The following is an 18,992-nucleotide window of genomic DNA, read 5'->3' as shown; positions in this document are numbered from 1 at the left end:
CATGCATGTGCATTCTAAAGGTGTAACAATTAATAGAAAATTGTTTTAATGTATTATAACTGTGGTTACAGTTATTCTCAAGATCATATGATCTATTGCAAGGCATAATTAATGCATTTAAAATACTTTTATAGTGCATTATTTAGAAAAGCTTCAAGTAAGGTGTTACCGTAATTTATTCCTGTGATGCAAAGCTGAATTTTCAGCATCATCGCTCCAGATTTCAGTGTCACATGATTCTTCAGGAATCATTCTGTGATGTTATACTGCTCATTTCTTATTATCAATGTTACAAATAGTTTGTGAAAACTGTGATCTGTCAAAAAAAAAAAAAAAAAAAATCTTAAGAAAAAAATAAATAAAATAATAATAATAATAATAATAATAATAATAATAATAATAATAATAATAATAATAATAATAATAATAAATATATATATATACTGACCCCAAACTTTTAAATGTTAAAAAAAATAAATAAAAAAAATTACAAAATCAGGTCATGCACAGTAATGTCATTATTGCCCATGTGCAACAGAATACTCTCACTTCAGTATGACCCAAACTAATGTACTGACAGATGTTATCAAGTTCTGGAACTGTAAACTTAAAATCTATAGCAGGAGTATGTAATGTACATAAAAAAAACACACATGTATATAGCTATTCTAGAAATGTTTCTGTTTGTGTGCTCTGTTCGGCATTCACACATGCCCTTGACTTTCACAAAAGCCATTTCGACAGCATTTTGTCTGCGAATGTGTGAGAATGAGCGTTTGGCAGGGTTTCCCACCCTCCGCTGTGAAACACTAACCACAAACACAGAGTGCGTGCCATTGTAAGGGTCCGGTCGCTCTAAGCATCAGTGCTAACAGACATTGTCTTGGTTTCCCTCCAGTGTGTATTTTCAGAATGATTATTGTACAGCATATACAATATGTCTACGTTATCATGGAGACATTGTTATTTCGGCACAGGAAATGGCCCTGCGCTGACCAGTGATGACCTCATGAAGGTGATGACCTCAGGTTGGCCTTTGCCAGCTTCTTGGGTTTGGCTGAGAACTGGATCCTGGACACGACGTGATAGTCCTGTATAGAAGCACTTAGTAGGACGCTCATTTTAATGACACAGAGCTATAAAATAGTGTGAAAATGGTCAACTCCGTCCCTGTATGCAGTGGTCAAACCCAACGTATTGACATTGGTTTTTTCCCCTTACTTTGTACCTCAGAGGGGTTTTTTTTGTCCACCCGTCTCTTGAGGACTGAGCACAGGTCTGGGGAGTTTTCCGCTGTTTTGTGCCCCGAGCCACTTAGTTATCACTTTTGCCTTATGGCAAGGTGCTCCAGTATGCTACAATAGGCATTGTTCCTTACCAAACTGTCTTTGGATGGTTGGGAAAAGATGTTTTTGTACCATTCTTTATTCATATCTGTGTTCTTAGCCAAAACTGTAAGTGAGTCCACTGCCTTGGGTGAGAAGCGACCCATGAATGGTCTCGGCCTGACAAAGTGATCTGAGAGAAACACTGACATGATGTCTGCTGGTCCTTTTGTGGCAAGATGGCGGGAATGTTTTTGGGATTAAGTACATTTTCATGGCGAAGAGGGATCTGACCACTCTTCATAACATTCTGGAGTATATGCAAACTGCCATCATAAAAAACTGAGAGGGCAGACTTTGTGAAAATTAATATTTGTGTCATTCTCAAAACTCCTGGCCTCGGCTGTACACGTGCTAATAGTGCCCTCCTGTGGTCATAACATGCAAACGCAGTTTCTGTCACCAGCACACCAAAACATGAGCTACAAACATATCAAAAAGCAAGAATAATAATTGGTTTTGGGAATATGCTAATTCTACACAGACTGATTGGTAACTGGGAATTTTTTGAAAGAAGGGGTTAATTACACAGTAATTATACAGATTTATATAGAGAGAGAGAGGGATCTTCTGACACTGTGGCAGCAATATTTAACAAGTAATACAAATATTGTGGCTCATCTATTGCATGCATAAACAACCACTACTATAAAGTACCAAATAAACTTTGTTATCTGTTGTGTTGCAATGTATTCAAGTGTCAATTTCTCACATCCCAAAACATCATCATGCTTGCAGTTTTGCTTCGGAACAAGACACAGCACAGATATTTTATGTTTAATGGGAAGATTATATTTATGGAAACAATGAGTGATTATAGAAGTTTTTTTTTTTTTGTCAGGTGTCTTATGGCCTGAAGTAGAAATGTTTTTTCTTCTTTTGCAAAAAATAAATTCACATCACAGGTCTGGTTTCCCACCTTATTTATTCATGGACTGAAAACGTTTCACCATCAAAATTGGTCACATTTACCCTTGGCGTACAAAAATCAATCTCATTCATATCATTTTACTGTAGAAATTAAATGCATCATTTACAAAAAACTGAAAAAGAAAAAAAAATCACGAGAAAACATGAAATAAAAATGGTTGGGCACAATAAGTGCAGATGTTTTTCAGGTGAGGGCTGTAGAGCCAATTTCAATTCAAACCCAACTCCAAAACTGCAAATGAATATTAAAAGGAACCGGTCTTCTGGATTGTGTGAATGAAGACTGCATTAGACATTCAGAAACTTGAAACTAAAAAAAAAAAAAAAAAAAAAAAAAAGATTCTCCAACCGAGTACACACATAAAACCCTCTCCCAATCACACACATTCAGCAACACAAAACAACATGCACATCCTGCAAAAATCACTCTCACGTCCCACGAAGGCCCAAACATGATGTTCACAGAATGACACACATGGTCTGTGAGTGTACACTATTGGTCTGTCAGTCCAGTCTGAGTGCAGGAGACGGTTTCGGAGGGCAGGGACTGTTTCAAGGCCCCCTGGAGCCTGGATTTCTGAGGTTTGATTTACAAGGCATCCAGAAGGCTGTCGATGCGGCTGACAAACTCTTGCCTCTTGCCCGACAAGGCTTTATCCGAGTCGATGTAGGCGTCCTTCTTCACCTTCCCGGCCACCAGGCGCTCGGCCTCCTGAGAGGATCTGCTCACCAGGTCCTTCAGCTGGCCGTCCAGCTTCTGGATCTCTCCAACCTGCAGACGGAGAGAACGGAAAACATTTAGAGCCCGCGGCGGCATTTTGGGAACACGTTATAAAAGCTATGCTTTACTTTTTCGGCCAGATCGGAGCCCTCTGCTTTGAGACGGGCTTGTAATGCACTGATGTCACTGGTGAGGGTGCGGTGCTCCGCCTCCAGGGTCTTGCGGCCGCTGTTCAGTGCTCCGGTATCGCGGGACTGCTTGTAGCGGTTCACAACCTCGTCCATGTGGCGGTACAGACCGAGACGCTTGTTCACCAGAGTCAGGACCTGCTCGGTGATGGAGGCCACCTTCATGCGCACCTCCGCTGCTGGATCCTGACGGAGGAAACAGACAGCTCCGTTCACAACGGGACACCTTCGGTCACTTCAACAATACTGTGTGCTCCAGACGCACCTTTGTGATGGAGAAGTCGAGGCGCACGTAGATGATGACGGTGAAAAAGAGGATGTAGAACACTCCCACCACTAACAAAGGCTCCTGCAGCATCAGGATCTTGTTGAAGTTGTAGTGAACCTAACGAGAAAGACAGTTAATGCTCACTTTTGGGAACACTCAGTTGGTTCCCTTTTTGAACAAGCACACTTTCGCTGACTTTGCATGCACTTCAGATCCACTGGAAGAATCTGAGCTACTGTGCAAACGCACCCGTACTTCATAAAAACAGCATAGAGCGCCCTCTGGCGGCTGTAGACGGTAATGTTTTCTCTTGGTTCACATCAAATACATTTTGATAAGTCGCAGGACCAGACAAACTATGAAAAAAAGTGCAATTATATTCCGGAAAATACGGTATTTTAAATAATGTACAGCCAACTACGTGCAAATGGTGTGTAAACATTGTTTTTGACAAACTAAGGAACTGCATTTTAATGCACATCCATAATAATATTTCATAAGTTCAACTTTGGATAAAATGCAGTGCTCATCACTTATTCCTTATGCATATTAATATTCAGTAATGCTCTTCAAAATGAGATGCTAGTAATACATAACTGCTGTGAATATTACAAATCATAGCAAAAAAAAAAAAAAAAAAAGCTTCTCGTCTGGAAAAACCCTGTGCCACCAACACATTCTCAAGTGCCACCAACTTGCAATTTTCAGAAGTGCATCTGGCACTTTTTCAGCTGGCTTAAAATGCATTAATAGACAATCTCTAACTTTTTTATTTTTGCAATATACTGGAGCCAAACCGGAGAAGGGATTCCAGAAGCTTCCACAGCATTCCTGGACACATAACTTCAATATTAAGTCACACTAATTGTGAGTTTGCACACGCTTCTGATTTACAAAAGCCTGTAATTCATTAACTATGAAATCTGGTGTTTTCCGAAGCATTTGTGATTCCGGAGAACAGTTTTCGGGAAGGAAAACTTCCTTGAACTTTTGCCATCTGGCCGGCGCTTCAGAGCCGCAAATACCAGGACAGTCAGGCACAAGAACAGTTTCTTCCCCCAGGCAATCTACCTCATGAACAGTTAAATGTTCCCTGCTTTCAGGTGCGAGGTTTCTGTTCAAGTCTTATCTTACCACAACATCCTGAATGTGCTGCTCCACCAGATTGCTCTTGGTGGCCACCAGCACAGGCCTGCCGAAGGTGTCCAGGTACGTGTAATGCAGCTCGTCCTGACTGCGGCTGATGGGGTAGGGAGTGTCCACCTGGATATTTCTTGGGAGAACAAGAGTCCCGTTAAATCATCACTTCAAACCTGATGAATCTGATTGTGAGATATGCTCATGCTGAAGCATAACAGATGCTGACCTGGCTCCTTCAGGAAGGATCAGTTTCACAGTCAGCTGGTCAATAACCTGGTCATCATAGATATGATCCACCAGACGCATTTTCAGGGCATACTGATCCCCTAAAGGACAAAAAGGATGCATGCCATTATTTAATTTAATAGGGAATGTTTTGAATCTGTTAACCTGATACCGGACACCCACCGAGATTGTAGAGATATTCATAGCTGGGAAGATTATAACCAATGATGTAATGCGTTTTCCAGCCGCCGAACAGCGGGAAACGGGGACGGATTTCAACCTCTACGGAATCGTCTAGAACTTGGAGGTGAGAGGTGGAGATGTTCCCGATCTCATCGCGGTAATACACGTCCTGAGCAGAGGCCGGGAGGATGGTCTGCAGGAAGACACGATGAGAGCTTCTTCTACATAATCTGCTTTAAAGCTTCATTTAAGCTTCATGTGATGGAAAAGAAATTAATAATAATAATAGCTCTGACCAAAATGGATTTAATTAGAGTCGGCTACTGGGACGCCATCTTCAGATGAGCGAGTATGTTTGATCAGCTGTCATTTAGCATTTTAGAGAATGAATACAATTAATAGAGAGTTACGACACCTTGAAAGATTTGACTGATGAGATGCCGCTGTCAGACTGTCTCTGGTAGTCGTAGCGGGAGAAAGGCCCCTTCAGGTGAGCACCGGTGTGTCTCAGGTCGATGGTTTCCTCCACAGCGATGTTGCCCCAGTGTGAGACCTCGATGGTGCGCGTGATGCTGCTGATGGTGAGGAACGGCGTGTTGTTCTCATAGTGGATCTTCATCTCATCCTGCAAACCAGCGGTTTTCAAAATGTTACACACTGCCATTTAAAAATAAGGTCAGTAAGATTTTTTTTTCTTTTGAAAAAGTTAATTTAGAATAGAAAATGAGAGCATTAAATTGGTCAAAAGTAGTAATCGACCGATGTTGTTTTTTGACAGCTGATACCGATATCATGGAAAGCAGGGGGGACAATAACCGATATAATTCTTTTTATTTGTAATTAATTTTAATATTTAAGAAATTAAACAAAAAAGAAGTGTAAAATAAACATACCTTAGATGACAAAGTATTTTTCACAAATAAACATTTAATTAAACTATAATTAAAAAGGAAGTACCATATTTTTCGGACTATAAGTCGCACCTGAGTATAAATCGCATCAGTCCAAAAAACAAGTCGCACTGGACTATAAGTCGCATTTATTTAGAACAAAGAACAATAGAAAACATTACCGTCTACAGCAGCGAGAGGGTCTACTAATGTATACTACAGGAGCACTGAGCAGCATAGAGCGCCCTCTGGCGGCTGTAGACGGTAATGTTTTCTCTTGGTTAATTTCTCTTGGTTCATGTCAAATTAATTTTGATAAGTCGCACCTGACTATAAGTCGCAGGACCAGCCAAACTATGAAAAAAGTGCAACTTATAGTCCGGAAAATACGGTAAACACTAACTAACAGGGCACTCAGTATTCTGGGAAGTTTGTGTGCATTGGGAATCATATTTTCCAAATAAAGCCAGAGTAAGAACAAGCGATCATGCTGGATAAAAGTGCCGACTTCACAAGATCTCACAGCTGGATTCAACCACGTTTGTAAGGTTTGTGAAATTAAATGTTCATTAGCAACTCAAAGGTTTGTTTAAATGATATAAATGCGTATTTGCTTAATGCTGACGGCAAACGAGAAAGTTTTATAATGTTTGCCTTTCTATTACAAATATTATATAAGCAATCGTTATAATACTTTTTGCATACATTAATTCCTTTGTTCAACCGTTCTGATTATTAGACAGACTTCTATCCGTATTAGAACGGTTAACAACGATAGTAAAAAAAGAGAGAGTGTGTGAGCACGGTTCACTCAGGGGCTGCCTTTCTCAGCACCGTCAAAATAAAAGTCCTGCCTCGAACCCATCGGCACAATATTGTGAAACAGAAAAACTTATCAGCTAATGCCGATATTTGAAAAATGCTAAATATCGGCCGATATATCGGTCAACCACTAGCCAAAAGTGACAGTAAAAGATATTAATGTTACAAAAATTATATTTAAAATAAATTTCAATTAAAGAAAAAAACACTTCTGAAGGATCATGCGACACTGAAGACTGAAATAATGATGCTGAAGTTCTTGAAATATATAATAATAATAATAATAATAATAATAAATCAATTAAATGAGCTTTGGTGAGCAGAAGAGAAAACTATGACTGTCCCAGAACATTCTGTAAATGATTTCCATAATTACCTGGTAATGACAATATTATCATCATGTAAACATACAGTACAACTCCGCGGTTATTATGGTCATTCACCTGGCTGAAGGGAGGAACGTCTTTGAACGGTCCATATTCGATCGAATCTTCGCTCTTGGTGGGGTTGCCCAGCTTGGTGTAGCTCTCCACGGTTTTGGAGGCCAGGCGGACGCGGGTGGTCTGGGAGCGGGTGGGGTACGGGGAGTACAGGTAGTGGTTCCCCTGGAAGACCACCAGCTGTTGCTCGGCCTGCGTGATGTGAGAGGGGAAGGGCTTCAACACGTGACTGAACACGGTCTCAACCTTCACCCGCAGCTTAGCACCCGGAGCGAGAGATGACGGTAACTGTGCCTCGAAGAATTTACCACTGCAGAAAGGGACCACAAAAACGTTTGAGCTAGGGCTGGGCGATATGGAGCAAAAAATATATCTCGATATATTTTGCTATATCTCGATATACGATATATATCTCGATATCTTTACAGGAAAAATAACCCCCAAAAAACTACTGCAAAAACAAATATGGCAAATATTACATGTTAAGGGGCCTATGAAACATTTTATTTTTTTCTTCACCATATGTTTTATTGTTACCTAATTATGTGTGCATAAATGCATAAAAACAACTTAATTAGTTAAAAACAATTCTTAAAATAGCCTTATGTGAAATGTTTTTTTCCCTTCAGAAATTCTGTGTATTTACATTTTACTGATTATCAAATGAAGGCATAAAACATTCATTTAATTTATCTTTTAATTATTTAAAGGGGATTTACTATTAAAAATAAAACATGGGAGAAATGTTGTGTGATTATTCCTTATAAAATTATGTTCGTTTCATTTTAATAGTAGTAGTAGTGGGCTATCTACATTCTGCTGTACAATAGTAATAGATTTCTGTCAAATACTTTTATTTTGACGGGTTTACCTTTACAGTTCTGTGTATGTGATACCACAGTCTATGATGTGATATGAGCTAGTCTTACTCAAATCAAACGGTCAGATGCTCATGAAGTGACTCTCAGTGCAGTTCTGGAGATGTTCCTCATGTGTTCACGTCTTTATTTAGAGAGAGGAAAGACAATGTAATCAGCGCGAGTGTTATGCGAGCTTCCGTGTTTAATGAATGAAGACGCGCTTCTGCTCCATTCGTTGACACAGACGAAGCTTCTGCTCCATTCGTTTACGAACATGCAGGATTCATATTTAAATAGACTTTTCCGGGTTAATATTTGCAGATATTAGTCCATTTCGCGATTTGATGTAAGTGCAAAAAATTTTTTGACCAATTCCGTGACATTCCGCGTTAAACTGTAAATTCCATTTTTATGACTGGATTCCGCGATTCCGTCCGCGTTTCATTGGGCCCTACAGTAGACATCTGCCTGCCGTTCGCCCTACGCCTTAAAACTGAAGTATCTCCATATAATGGAGCCAGTTGTCTTTTTTTTTTTTTTGACTAGTTCTCTACACGCGAGGTGAGAGGGGACAAAAGCAAGGAGGCGGGGGGCGAGCACAGCACAGGGAAGGCAAACAAGCAAAGTGGCGGAATCAGAATATAAACAATATATCGATATATACGATATGTCAAAATCCATATCGTGTTTAAAAAATATCTCGATATATTTTAAATATCGAGATATCGCCCACCCCTAGTTTGAGCTGTAAATAATATACGCGCACACACAAACACCTCCAACCAAAAGAAAACAACAACACACAATGCTTTATCTGATGCCTACAGATCACTGCATGATTAATCACTTTTTAATTGTTATAGTGATCTCAAAGGGGTTATATCCCCCAATCAGAGAGGCTCTCTTAAATACATGCATTTGATGCACAGTGTTTTACTTAATCTTCTCAATCTGGCAACCACATGCACTTGCTCTCTCTGCACTTGAGGGGGAAAAGAAGAAAAGAAAAACGTGCATGTTGAAAACATTTGAAAGTTTAGTGGTCGCCATTGCAATATTCTGCTCAAATTAAAGCTAAACAGCAGTTTGTGCTTATTCTAGAAGCCACTTGTGCTATTTGAAAAAATAAAAATAGTGTGCAGTGGAAATCACTTTTTCCTCAGATAAAGACCAGGCAATGCAAATTTTACATATAGTGTGTACAGTGAACATGATAAAGACAAAAAAACTAGAAACTGGTGCATAGTTTGAAGTTGATCGCTCATTTGTGTCCAGAGACAGCACTTATTCGTTATATATATATATATATATTTTTTTTTTTGTCACACTAAACAGTCTAACACTACTAGTTTTACCTTTGGCCGTGGAGAGTTGTCTCTTTCAGCTCCAGGCTTTCGTCCTCATCTTCCTCCCCCTTTACCTGGTGAAGATAAAAACTTGCCTTGAAACCAGAACAACTTAACATGCATCATAAAGAAAAACAGGGCAAATCCATCCATAACCCTAAAATAAGTTAAGGTTTAAATCCAAGCCCTTTGTCTACAGGTGAATGTCAGCTGCCTGCAAATGAGCTCTTGACGTGCTGATTCAGTGCCGGTCAAAAACTGATTATGCAGACTTAAATCAAGAAAGCCAAATGACTCTGGACAGTACTGCAGTAGAGAGAGAGAGAGCACGGAAGTGAGCTGTGCATCCAGAGCTTACGTGTCACGCTGGCCCTGACAGAGCAGAGCGGAAGTGCACTCAACACTCACTGCTAATGCCAACTACTACATTAAACACCCCAATAACGCAAATGCATCATATTAGAATTCATTTAAAGTATTGATTTGAACCAGCATTACATCTTAACTACGCTAATTAAGTGTTCGTCCATAATCTTTGCAAATTTAGCAGAATTATTTGGCTAGGTCAGGTTACCGGTTGCACTAACCATTGTGTCTGTGCTAAAAAAATACTGTTCAAAAATAATGCATCATAAATAAATGAGCACTAACTAATAAGAGTTAATTGTGCACGGGAAATGTTACAGCACGATGTAAAACAGAGTCCATCAGTCGTGATAGCTAGCTAGCTTTGTCTACAGGTCAAAGTCGCAATGGATTTCATATTTAATTGACTCACAGATGCACCGATGAAAGCAAGGTGCGGCGCGAGCTCGGCCTCCAGCGCGAGCGTCAAGCTGCTGACGCGCGCGGTTCCGTGGTTCGCGAGCTGGATCTCCGCCGTGATCTTCGCGAGGTGCGAGCTCAGGTCCAGCGTGCGCTTCACGTCCTCGTTCACCAGCCCGTCCGCGCACACCGACGCGCAGAAAACACACGACACCAGCACGAAACCCACCGCACCGCCGCTCCACATGGTCTTGTCTGTATATGTTGTGTTTTGGAGGTCACTGAATATAATTAGGTCTGTTTAACGAACGTGTTTGCGCGTGAAGTGAGGCCTCGCGCTGCAGAAGCTGCTCCTGAAGGATGACGCTTCATTCATTCCCTCCGGAGTGACGTCACCAACAGGGCGGAACGACTGAACCATAGATGTTTATAGATAGATGCCTCATTAGCGACTGTTTCTTATAGGCTTTATACACATGAAGACTCTACCTATATAAATATCTATGGATTGAGCCTACATTTCAAAGGAATAAGTACATGGATGCTTTATCCTGCTATGATAAAACTCAAAAGTTTGTGGAGTAAACGGGGATAAAATGTATAATTACACCCAGCAAGGATGCAAACTAATAAAAAGTTACACATCTTGTTACAAAATATTTATATTTCAAATAAATGTTGTAGTTTTGATCTTTAATCACCCAAAAAAGCAAGTTTCCATAAACAATTATATATATATATATATATATATATATATATATATATATATATATATATATATATATATATTCAATTCAATATATATTCAATTCAATTCAATTCAAATGAGCTTTATTAGCATGACTGTGGAAAACAATGTTGCCAAAGCATCAACATATTATATGTAAATAATAAAACAAACAAACAAAACATATATTTACAAATCATGTCATATGTAGCATAGTAAATATAAATAAATAGATAAATAAACACAATTTATCCTAATAAATGAATAAATACAGTCGGTCTCTCTAGAAAATTAGCTGACTCTGGCGTTGTGAATAGCTAACACATATTTAGCCGCTAGTGCAGGTGTACTATCATCTTCTCCCAGTAAGAAGAACATTTTCTCAGTGTCGCTCAGTTCAGAGAATGATGGAATTAAAATTTCTAATCTGGGCAGAAAGGTTTCTCTTATACTGGTGTGTGTATATATATATATATATATATATATATATATATATATATATATATATATATATATATATATATATATATATATATATATATATATGTGTGTGTGTGTGTGTGTGTGTGTGTGTGTGTGTGTGTGTGTGTGTGTGTGTGTGTGTGTGTGTGTGTGTGTGTGTGTGTTTGTTTTTGTGTTTGTTTTTGTGTGTGTGTGTGTGTGTGTGTGTGTGTGTGTGTGTGTGTATATATATATATATATATATATATATATATATATATATATATATATATATATATATATAATTGTCAACATTTACTGTGTGATACAACTTAAAATAACTATATCCTATATTAAATTAACTTTATTCCTGTGATGCAAAGCTGAATTCTTCAGCATCATTTATACTCTTCAGTTTGTCATATGATGCAGAAATCATTTTTTATGATTATTTGCTCACAAAACATTTCTTATTGTAGTAAATGTTGATATTATCATTGTCACTACAATGATGAAAACACATTATTTTGGGAAGGTTGACGTGATGCTGAAGACTGGAGTAATAATTCTGAAAATTCAGCTTTTCATAACAGGAATAATTTACAATGATTAGAAAATATATTCAAATGTAAAAAAAAAAATAATTTAAAACTGTACAGATAAAAATGAAATGCTACTGTTGCAAATAAATCCATATAAGCATAATATTACAATGGTGTGTATATATATATATATATATATGTGTGTTATAAAATATTATAATATATATAATATAAAATATATATTTAATTTGAATCTATATTTCAGGAATGTTTAGATGATGTATGCTCTGTCAAGACCCATCCTTCACAGAGTAGGTCACCCTAAAGACGGTCTCAGTCCAACAAAACATCACACCAGACACAGACAGTGGAGGATCAAAGGTCAGAAGGGTTTCTTCCAGATGCAGGTAAATAAATAATTCATACAGGCACTTATGTGTGTAAACTGTCTGTCTCATATGTGCACATGACACCAAGATAAATATTTCAATAAAGTAATCCTGTTCATCTTCTGTAGAACACCACACCATCGGTCATAACTGCGTCCCTCGTTCAGCTCACACTGGACCCCTCAGAACGGCTGGTCCTTGTGTTGGACCATAGATGGACAGATCTGTTGAGAATTGCCCGTGAACATCTCTTGGCAACGCACCATAGGAGCAAGGATCTTCTTAAACAGGTCGAAGGCTTGTTTTTTTTTCTGTGTTTTCCACAACTTTAAATTGTATTATTATTAATATTATTGTTGCTGTTGTTGTTTAATCTACAATTGTAAATTATTTAATTGATTTCCATTTGTTGAGTAAAACATCAGAAGTATTGGCCTTGTTTACACTGTACTTTAGTGTGTTAATTAATTGTATTGACTCTATTGTTATTTTATCTTGCTCAGTTTTGTAAACACTAAATGTTAGGAATGGCTATTATTAAACTCTGTAAATAAATATTTTATTTAAAATCCTCTACCAGTCAAATGTTTTTCAGCAGTAAGTCTTTTTATGTTTTTTGAGAAGTCTCTTCTGCTCACCTAGCATGAATTTATTTGATCCAAAGTACAGCAAAAACAGTAGCATTTTAAACATTCTTACTATTTTAAATCAGCTGCTTTCTATTTCGATTCAATTAAATTCAAGTTTATTTGTATAGCACTTTTTACAATACAAATCGTTACAAAGCAACTTTACAGAAAATTATGTTTTCTACAATATTTAGTAGTAGCTTATAAGTGGTGACTGTGAGTTTGTGCATGTTTGACAGGATTTTTAGAAAAATTAATACAAGACGTGGTCAGCCAGACTATGAACATTATTAATATAATTAATAATTAATAATTATTATATGATGCAGTCACACTTGTAGCAAAATTGTTAGTTCTGTTTGTTGATTCAGGGTTAGCATCATCTGAGGTCCTCTGAGGGTCAGCATCATCTCTTCTCAGGTGTTCTGGATCCAGACTGGAGCTTGTGTAAATCCCGTGGCGAAACATAGAAACAAATAGAGACATCATTAGCATAGCTGCTGTTCCAACAAAGTAAAATTAATTAGTTTAACCAAAGATAAAGAATAAGAATGCACTCACAATTTAAGAGATACATTATTCGTATGCTTGGCGAAAGAGATGCGTTTTAATCTAAATTTAAACAGAGAGTGTGTCTGAACCCCGAACATTATCAGGAAGGCTATATATTTGAATATATATAGTCATTTATTTCTGTGATGTGCAGCTGTATTTTCAGCATCATTTCTTCAGTCTTCAGTGTCACATGATCATCAGAAATCAGAATAATATGATGATTTACTGATGATGATTCAAGAAACAATTTATTATTATTATTACTATTGTCTTTTTTTATCTTATATATATATATATATATATATATATATATATATATATATATATATATATATATATATATATATATATATTTTTTACATTTTCATCATCAACATTTTTCATCTTTATCATCACTTTTAATCAATTTAAATCATCCTTGCTAAGATAAAGGCATTAATTTCTGTAATTTCTTTCCCCTCAAAAGAATGGTGTAATTGATATTGTTAAGAAAGCTTTTTATTTCAAATGAATGCAGATCTTTGGATCTTTCTATTTAAAGAATCCCTGGGGGGTTTAAAATATTGATGATGATGATAATAATAATAATAGTAATAATAATAATATTTATTTCTTGAGCAGTAAATCATATTATTCTGATTTCTGAAGATTATGTGACACTGAAGACTGGAGGAATGATGCTGAAAATACAGCTGCACATCACAGAAATAAAATACATTTTACTATATATTCAAATAGAAAGCAGTTATTTTAACCAGTAAAAATTTTTCAACAATATAATTGCTTTTACAGTATTTTGGATCAAATAAAGGCAGGCTTGGTGAGAATTAAAAATCTTACTGTTCAAAAACATTTCACTAGTAGTGTAATATTTTTTTTCTGTGTTCTCCACAACTTTAGATTTTATTATTGTTGTTGAATCTATACATTTAAATAGTTTCATGTATTTCAATTTGTTAATTACAGTACTATAAGAATTTGGCCTTGTTTGAACTGTATTGAGCTGTGTGTTAAGTTTTTTTTTTTATTATTGATTAAAACATGTATACATGTTGTTGATTTTCTTTTTTTATTGATATTACATTTTATTGACTTGCTCAGATATGTAAACGCTGAATGTTTAAACTGTTACTATTAAACATACATAACTATTTAATTTAAAACATATTTTTATTGTTTTTTCTGTTATCCACATCTTTATTTGTATTAAATTTGTTGGTGTTGTTTAATAATCTATGATTATATAATGTATATTTATTTAATTATTATATATTTTGGTAAATTTTTCTTTTCATTTTTAAGTATATTACTCTTTTTATAAATAAAATGAAAAACTCACTTTTTTGTGAGTTTTAATTATATTTCATATATATGGGTTTTCTGTACACAGTTATACAAATATAAATAGATGTCTCTTTAAAAATAAAGGCCTGAAACATTATCAAAATGTTATTTTTATATAATATAATATGATATATATTTAATATATTTTTCTATATTAAAAATAACTGTTCCCTATTATAATGTACGTTTATCAAGATTGTTGCACATTTTGTACATCCTACAAAAGAACAGTTATTACAATATTTATTCTATATGTTCACAAAGTTCGTTTATTATATGTTAATCATACTTAAAGTGTATCTAGATGAAAAAAACGAATACAAACTCATTTTATAGTATTTGTGGCCGAGACGGGATTCGATTTTACTCGTCCCGCCTCCCTGGAATTTCCTTCGTTCCTATTGGCTAGTCAGCGCTCTACACCTATCCGCGACTGACCCCGGGGAGTGGGGGGAATAAATTAACCCTTAACAGTGCGGAAGTGGAAGTGAGGAACAGTGACACGTGCGGCGCTCTGTGAGAGAGGAACGCGTGCTTGAGCGTCGACAGACATGAAGAGACCGAGTGAGTATATAATCTCGAATAAATTAAAATATATAAATAACACGCGTTAATTACAAACCCAACGGAAATCATTATGTCAAACAGTTACATAAGGATGTAATAAACCTTCGGCAGTAGTAAAACACACCGAGTCACTGACAAACTCACGTGTCTGTTTTGTAGAGTTGAAGAAGGCGAGCAAACGTCTGTCATGTGCCAAACCCTTCAAAATACAAAAGAAGGTAAGAGGTTTTTTACTCTCCATGCACAATATATAAGTGAGCAGAGGCCTCGGATGCGACCTTGCTCTTGTCAGCAAACTAAAACTTAAAATCGCTTGCAAAAAGTACCATGCTTTTACTGTGGTGTTCATAGGAGGGTTAGTGAATGTGTGTAAAACAATGTGATACTTTTACACACATTTTTAGCACATTCCGCTAAAAGTTTGGGGTCAGTAAGCTTTTTTGTGTGTATGTGTTAGTGAAAGAAATCTCTTATGCTCACTTTAGAAATCCTTTGAAACAATATAAATGTCTTTAATGATACTTGATCAGCTGAATGTCTCCTTGCTAAAGAAACATTAATTTAATGAGATTTTTTTTTTAATGATCCCCTATACTATACTATATTTCTATACTATTGGCGTGAGTTTAGCAAAAAAAACAACAAAGAGATGGATTTCAAAGCTCGGCAGATATTGACATCTCAAGATCTCTGTTTTACATCAACAGAGAAATCAGAGAGGATTCAATGCAGTTCTGGATCACAGCAGAGCAGCTTCTGGTTTTGGAAGAGCCTGTCTCCTGCAGACGCTTGGTTGACGCTGACGAGAAGGATGCTGAGACCATGCTTCAAGTTGGGATCGTCGGTAAGATTTCTTGTCATTTCTACGGACCACAATAACCTAATGAGGCACTGCTGACAAATAATCCAAGTCATTTATCTTTTTTATCTTGACTTCAGGTTTCCCTTATGTTGGAAAGAGCAGCATCATCAATAGTCTGAACGAGATCCGAGTATGTCACGATGGTGTACAGAGAGGATTGACCAGGTACAGCTTCACTATTGGGTGTCCTTGCAGCAGTGAATTTGAAGCATGATGAACTGTATTGGACTGACCAAAGCATGAAGTCTTCAATCAATCCAACACTGAGCTTCAAATCCCACAATGCATTTCTTCTGGCACTGCAAGGCACTGATGTACCGCCTCAATAACATTCTCTCCTCCCACCTCCTTTTAGATGCAAGCAGGAAGTGCATATTACTAAGAGGGTGAAGATGATTGATAGTCCGGGTGTGGTGGTGTCCTCAGGAGCCTGCAGGTGGAGGAGGAGGAGGAGAGTCCACTGGAAGCGGTCAGAGCTCTGCTCAAATGTAAGGAACCACTGCTCATCACATCGAAACTGGAGATTTGTGGCTTAAGTTCATGTCTGTAAGCTTTGAAAATATATTTCTCCCAAAAAAGGACTAAGGACTTACTCGTCCTTATGTTGGTCTAATTCTGTATGAGGTTCTTCTATTTAACACAGAAGAAGAAATTTTGAGGAGTAACAGTGACCAAACAGTTGATAGACCATAATGACTTCCACAGTATGGAAGAAAACACTATTGAAGTGTATAGTGTGAAGATATTTGGGTCCCAGCTAACGTCTCTGTTAACGCTCAGACATCATACTCTCCTGATTTGGTTCTGAAGGAAGTGGCTGGAATTTTTTCATTTTGAAAGCATCCACATCACTTCTGACCACAGTATGAGCCAGTTTGAGACAAACTACAGGGTAATTGATCGGGCAGATTCTAAAATCAAGGGACATTCATATAAAAACTTCAACGGGGGTCAGTTTACTGTGTTTGGAGGGGGTTAAGTTTCTTTTTAAGCTCATACTATAAGACAATCTTTTCTCATGTGTCTCTTTCAGATAATGTTACAGTATAATGTCCCAGACTACAGAAACTCCTAGGGTTTTAACCGCTTTTTTTTTTTTTTTTTCAAAAAACGAGGCTTCTTGCAGAAAGGAGGCTCTCCTAACACAGAGCTGGCAGCCATGACGTTCCTCTGTGACTGGACGGGGTGAGTTTCAGATGATGTGATGCTGTAATAACACTGTTAAACCTGAATCAGCAGTTCTGGCCTGTTGTCTCTGTCTTCCTAAGCTTTGTGTGATGTTGTTTTAGGCCAAAACTGAGTTACTACAGCAGAGCACCAGGGCCTCCCCTCATACCTCGCTGATGCCATCGTGACTGAACTGAGGTCAAATCTGGGTTTGGACGTAGTGAGGAAGGGAAACGAGAATGTTATGAAAGGTGTGTCTGAGATTGGAATGATTTGAGCCTCTAATGATAAATCAGATTAGTTTTGATATGTTGTGGTGTGGAAATTAAACAAAGTGTACTCGTCTTCAGGTGTGCGATTCCCCAATTTAGCGAGCAGTATAAGTTTTAACTCGAGGGGGCCCACCACTGCTGTGCTCAATGTCAGTGTGTTACCTAAAGAGACCATAACAACCATAGCAGATGAGAAGATGGATGTGACCGTCAACACAGTGGAGGTACTTCCTATGAGAGACTACAGATCAATCAGTAACGATGTTTCTCAATTATTTCATCAGAGACGATGAGAAATGATGAGTTTGTTGTTCACATAAGTCTTTGATGACCTTCTAATCCAACTCTGATCTCAGAAACACTAGTAGATTTAATATTCACAAGCCATATCTGATAAATGTGATTGTTTCTCAGAATGCATATTTAACGAATCTTTGGGGTTCAAATGCAACTTAACATCTCTCGTACTGTCATTTACTTAAGTAAACTTATGTTTACAGTAATGCATTTACAATACCACAAAGCATTGCATTGGGAGACACAATTTTAAGTGTAACCAAAATGCATTTAACATGATGCCATTAGATTAGTTTGATGTGCTAAATCATATCCAGTATTTCCTAACTCGTCATTTCAGTTTGATGATACTTTGATATATTTGATATTTTGATTAAACATAAAAAAAAAAATTTAAATAAAAACTTTTGTGGATGAATCGTTCACAATAAGACCAATAACATGCATTCGCAAAATAGGGTGAAGTTTCATTTTTATGCCAACTGTAAATGCTAATTTTTTCAACAATTTGAGTGTCAAGTCAACAGTGTTTTGCCGTCCATCCATAATTCTTATTTTGACTGATTTCAGGAGTCTGAATTCAGTTAAATGGCTGATGTTGAAACACTTCATGTTTGAAACTCCAGTTTCAGTGATTGTGACAGAGATTCAGGAATCAACAAAAAAGAGAAAAGGTATGTTCTCTGATTTGCATTTATGGACTTCATCTTTGTTTTTGATGTAACTGTCTTCCGTCAGTCTCAGTTGTTGTTTTTTTTTTTTTTTTTCTGTAGACAAACCAACTAAAAAAGCAAAGTTTGTCTCCGTCAACATTGACCTTACTTCAGTACAGCACAACAATGAGGATGCATATGATTTCTACACAGATTTTGTGTAAGATTTCACCAGCATGTACAGATACCTGTGGACTGAGAGAAATCAGCTTGTGAAACGGGACTCGGCTGGAGTGCATAATATGTGATCTCTATGACTGTTTGTATTAATACATAATAAAATGTATTGTTTAACTGACTAAATCAAAGGTTAAAAGTCTTACA

The 18,992-nt window shown here is 37.0% G+C and overlaps 1 protein-coding gene, 1 non-coding gene and 1 pseudogene across 2 annotated transcripts; 2 read left to right on the top strand and 1 right to left on the bottom strand.

Annotated features, from left to right (window-relative positions):
- Window positions 1-2,540: 2,540 nt before the first annotated feature.
- Window positions 2,541-10,546, bottom strand: LOC128022584 (dolichyl-diphosphooligosaccharide--protein glycosyltransferase subunit 1-like). The gene is made up of 10 exons (XM_052610281.1): window positions 10,177-10,546; window positions 9,408-9,472; window positions 7,196-7,502; window positions 5,456-5,665; window positions 5,041-5,233; window positions 4,859-4,958; window positions 4,627-4,765; window positions 3,490-3,609; window positions 3,165-3,410; window positions 2,541-3,087 (listed from the first exon to the last, which is right to left on the bottom strand). The coding sequence occupies exons 1-10, from the start codon at window positions 10,408-10,410 to the stop codon at window positions 2,905-2,907; spliced, it is 1,797 nt and encodes a 598-aa protein (XP_052466241.1). The 5' UTR covers window positions 10,411-10,546; the 3' UTR covers window positions 2,541-2,904.
- Window positions 10,547-15,134: 4,588 nt separating this feature from the next.
- Window positions 15,135-18,976, top strand: LOC128022582 (guanine nucleotide-binding protein-like 3; annotated as a pseudogene).
- Window positions 16,420-16,496, top strand: LOC128022861 (small nucleolar RNA SNORD69). The gene has a single exon (XR_008186014.1). It is a non-coding gene; the product is annotated as a small nucleolar RNA SNORD69 (small nucleolar RNA).
- Window positions 18,977-18,992: the final 16 nt, after the last annotated feature.

Source organism: Carassius gibelio, chromosome A11 (genome assembly GCF_023724105.1).
Source record: "Carassius gibelio isolate Cgi1373 ecotype wild population from Czech Republic chromosome A11, carGib1.2-hapl.c, whole genome shotgun sequence".
NCBI lineage: Eukaryota > Metazoa > Chordata > Actinopteri > Cypriniformes > Cyprinidae > Carassius > Carassius gibelio.
This window is presented reverse-complemented; position numbering and strand designations above follow the sequence as displayed.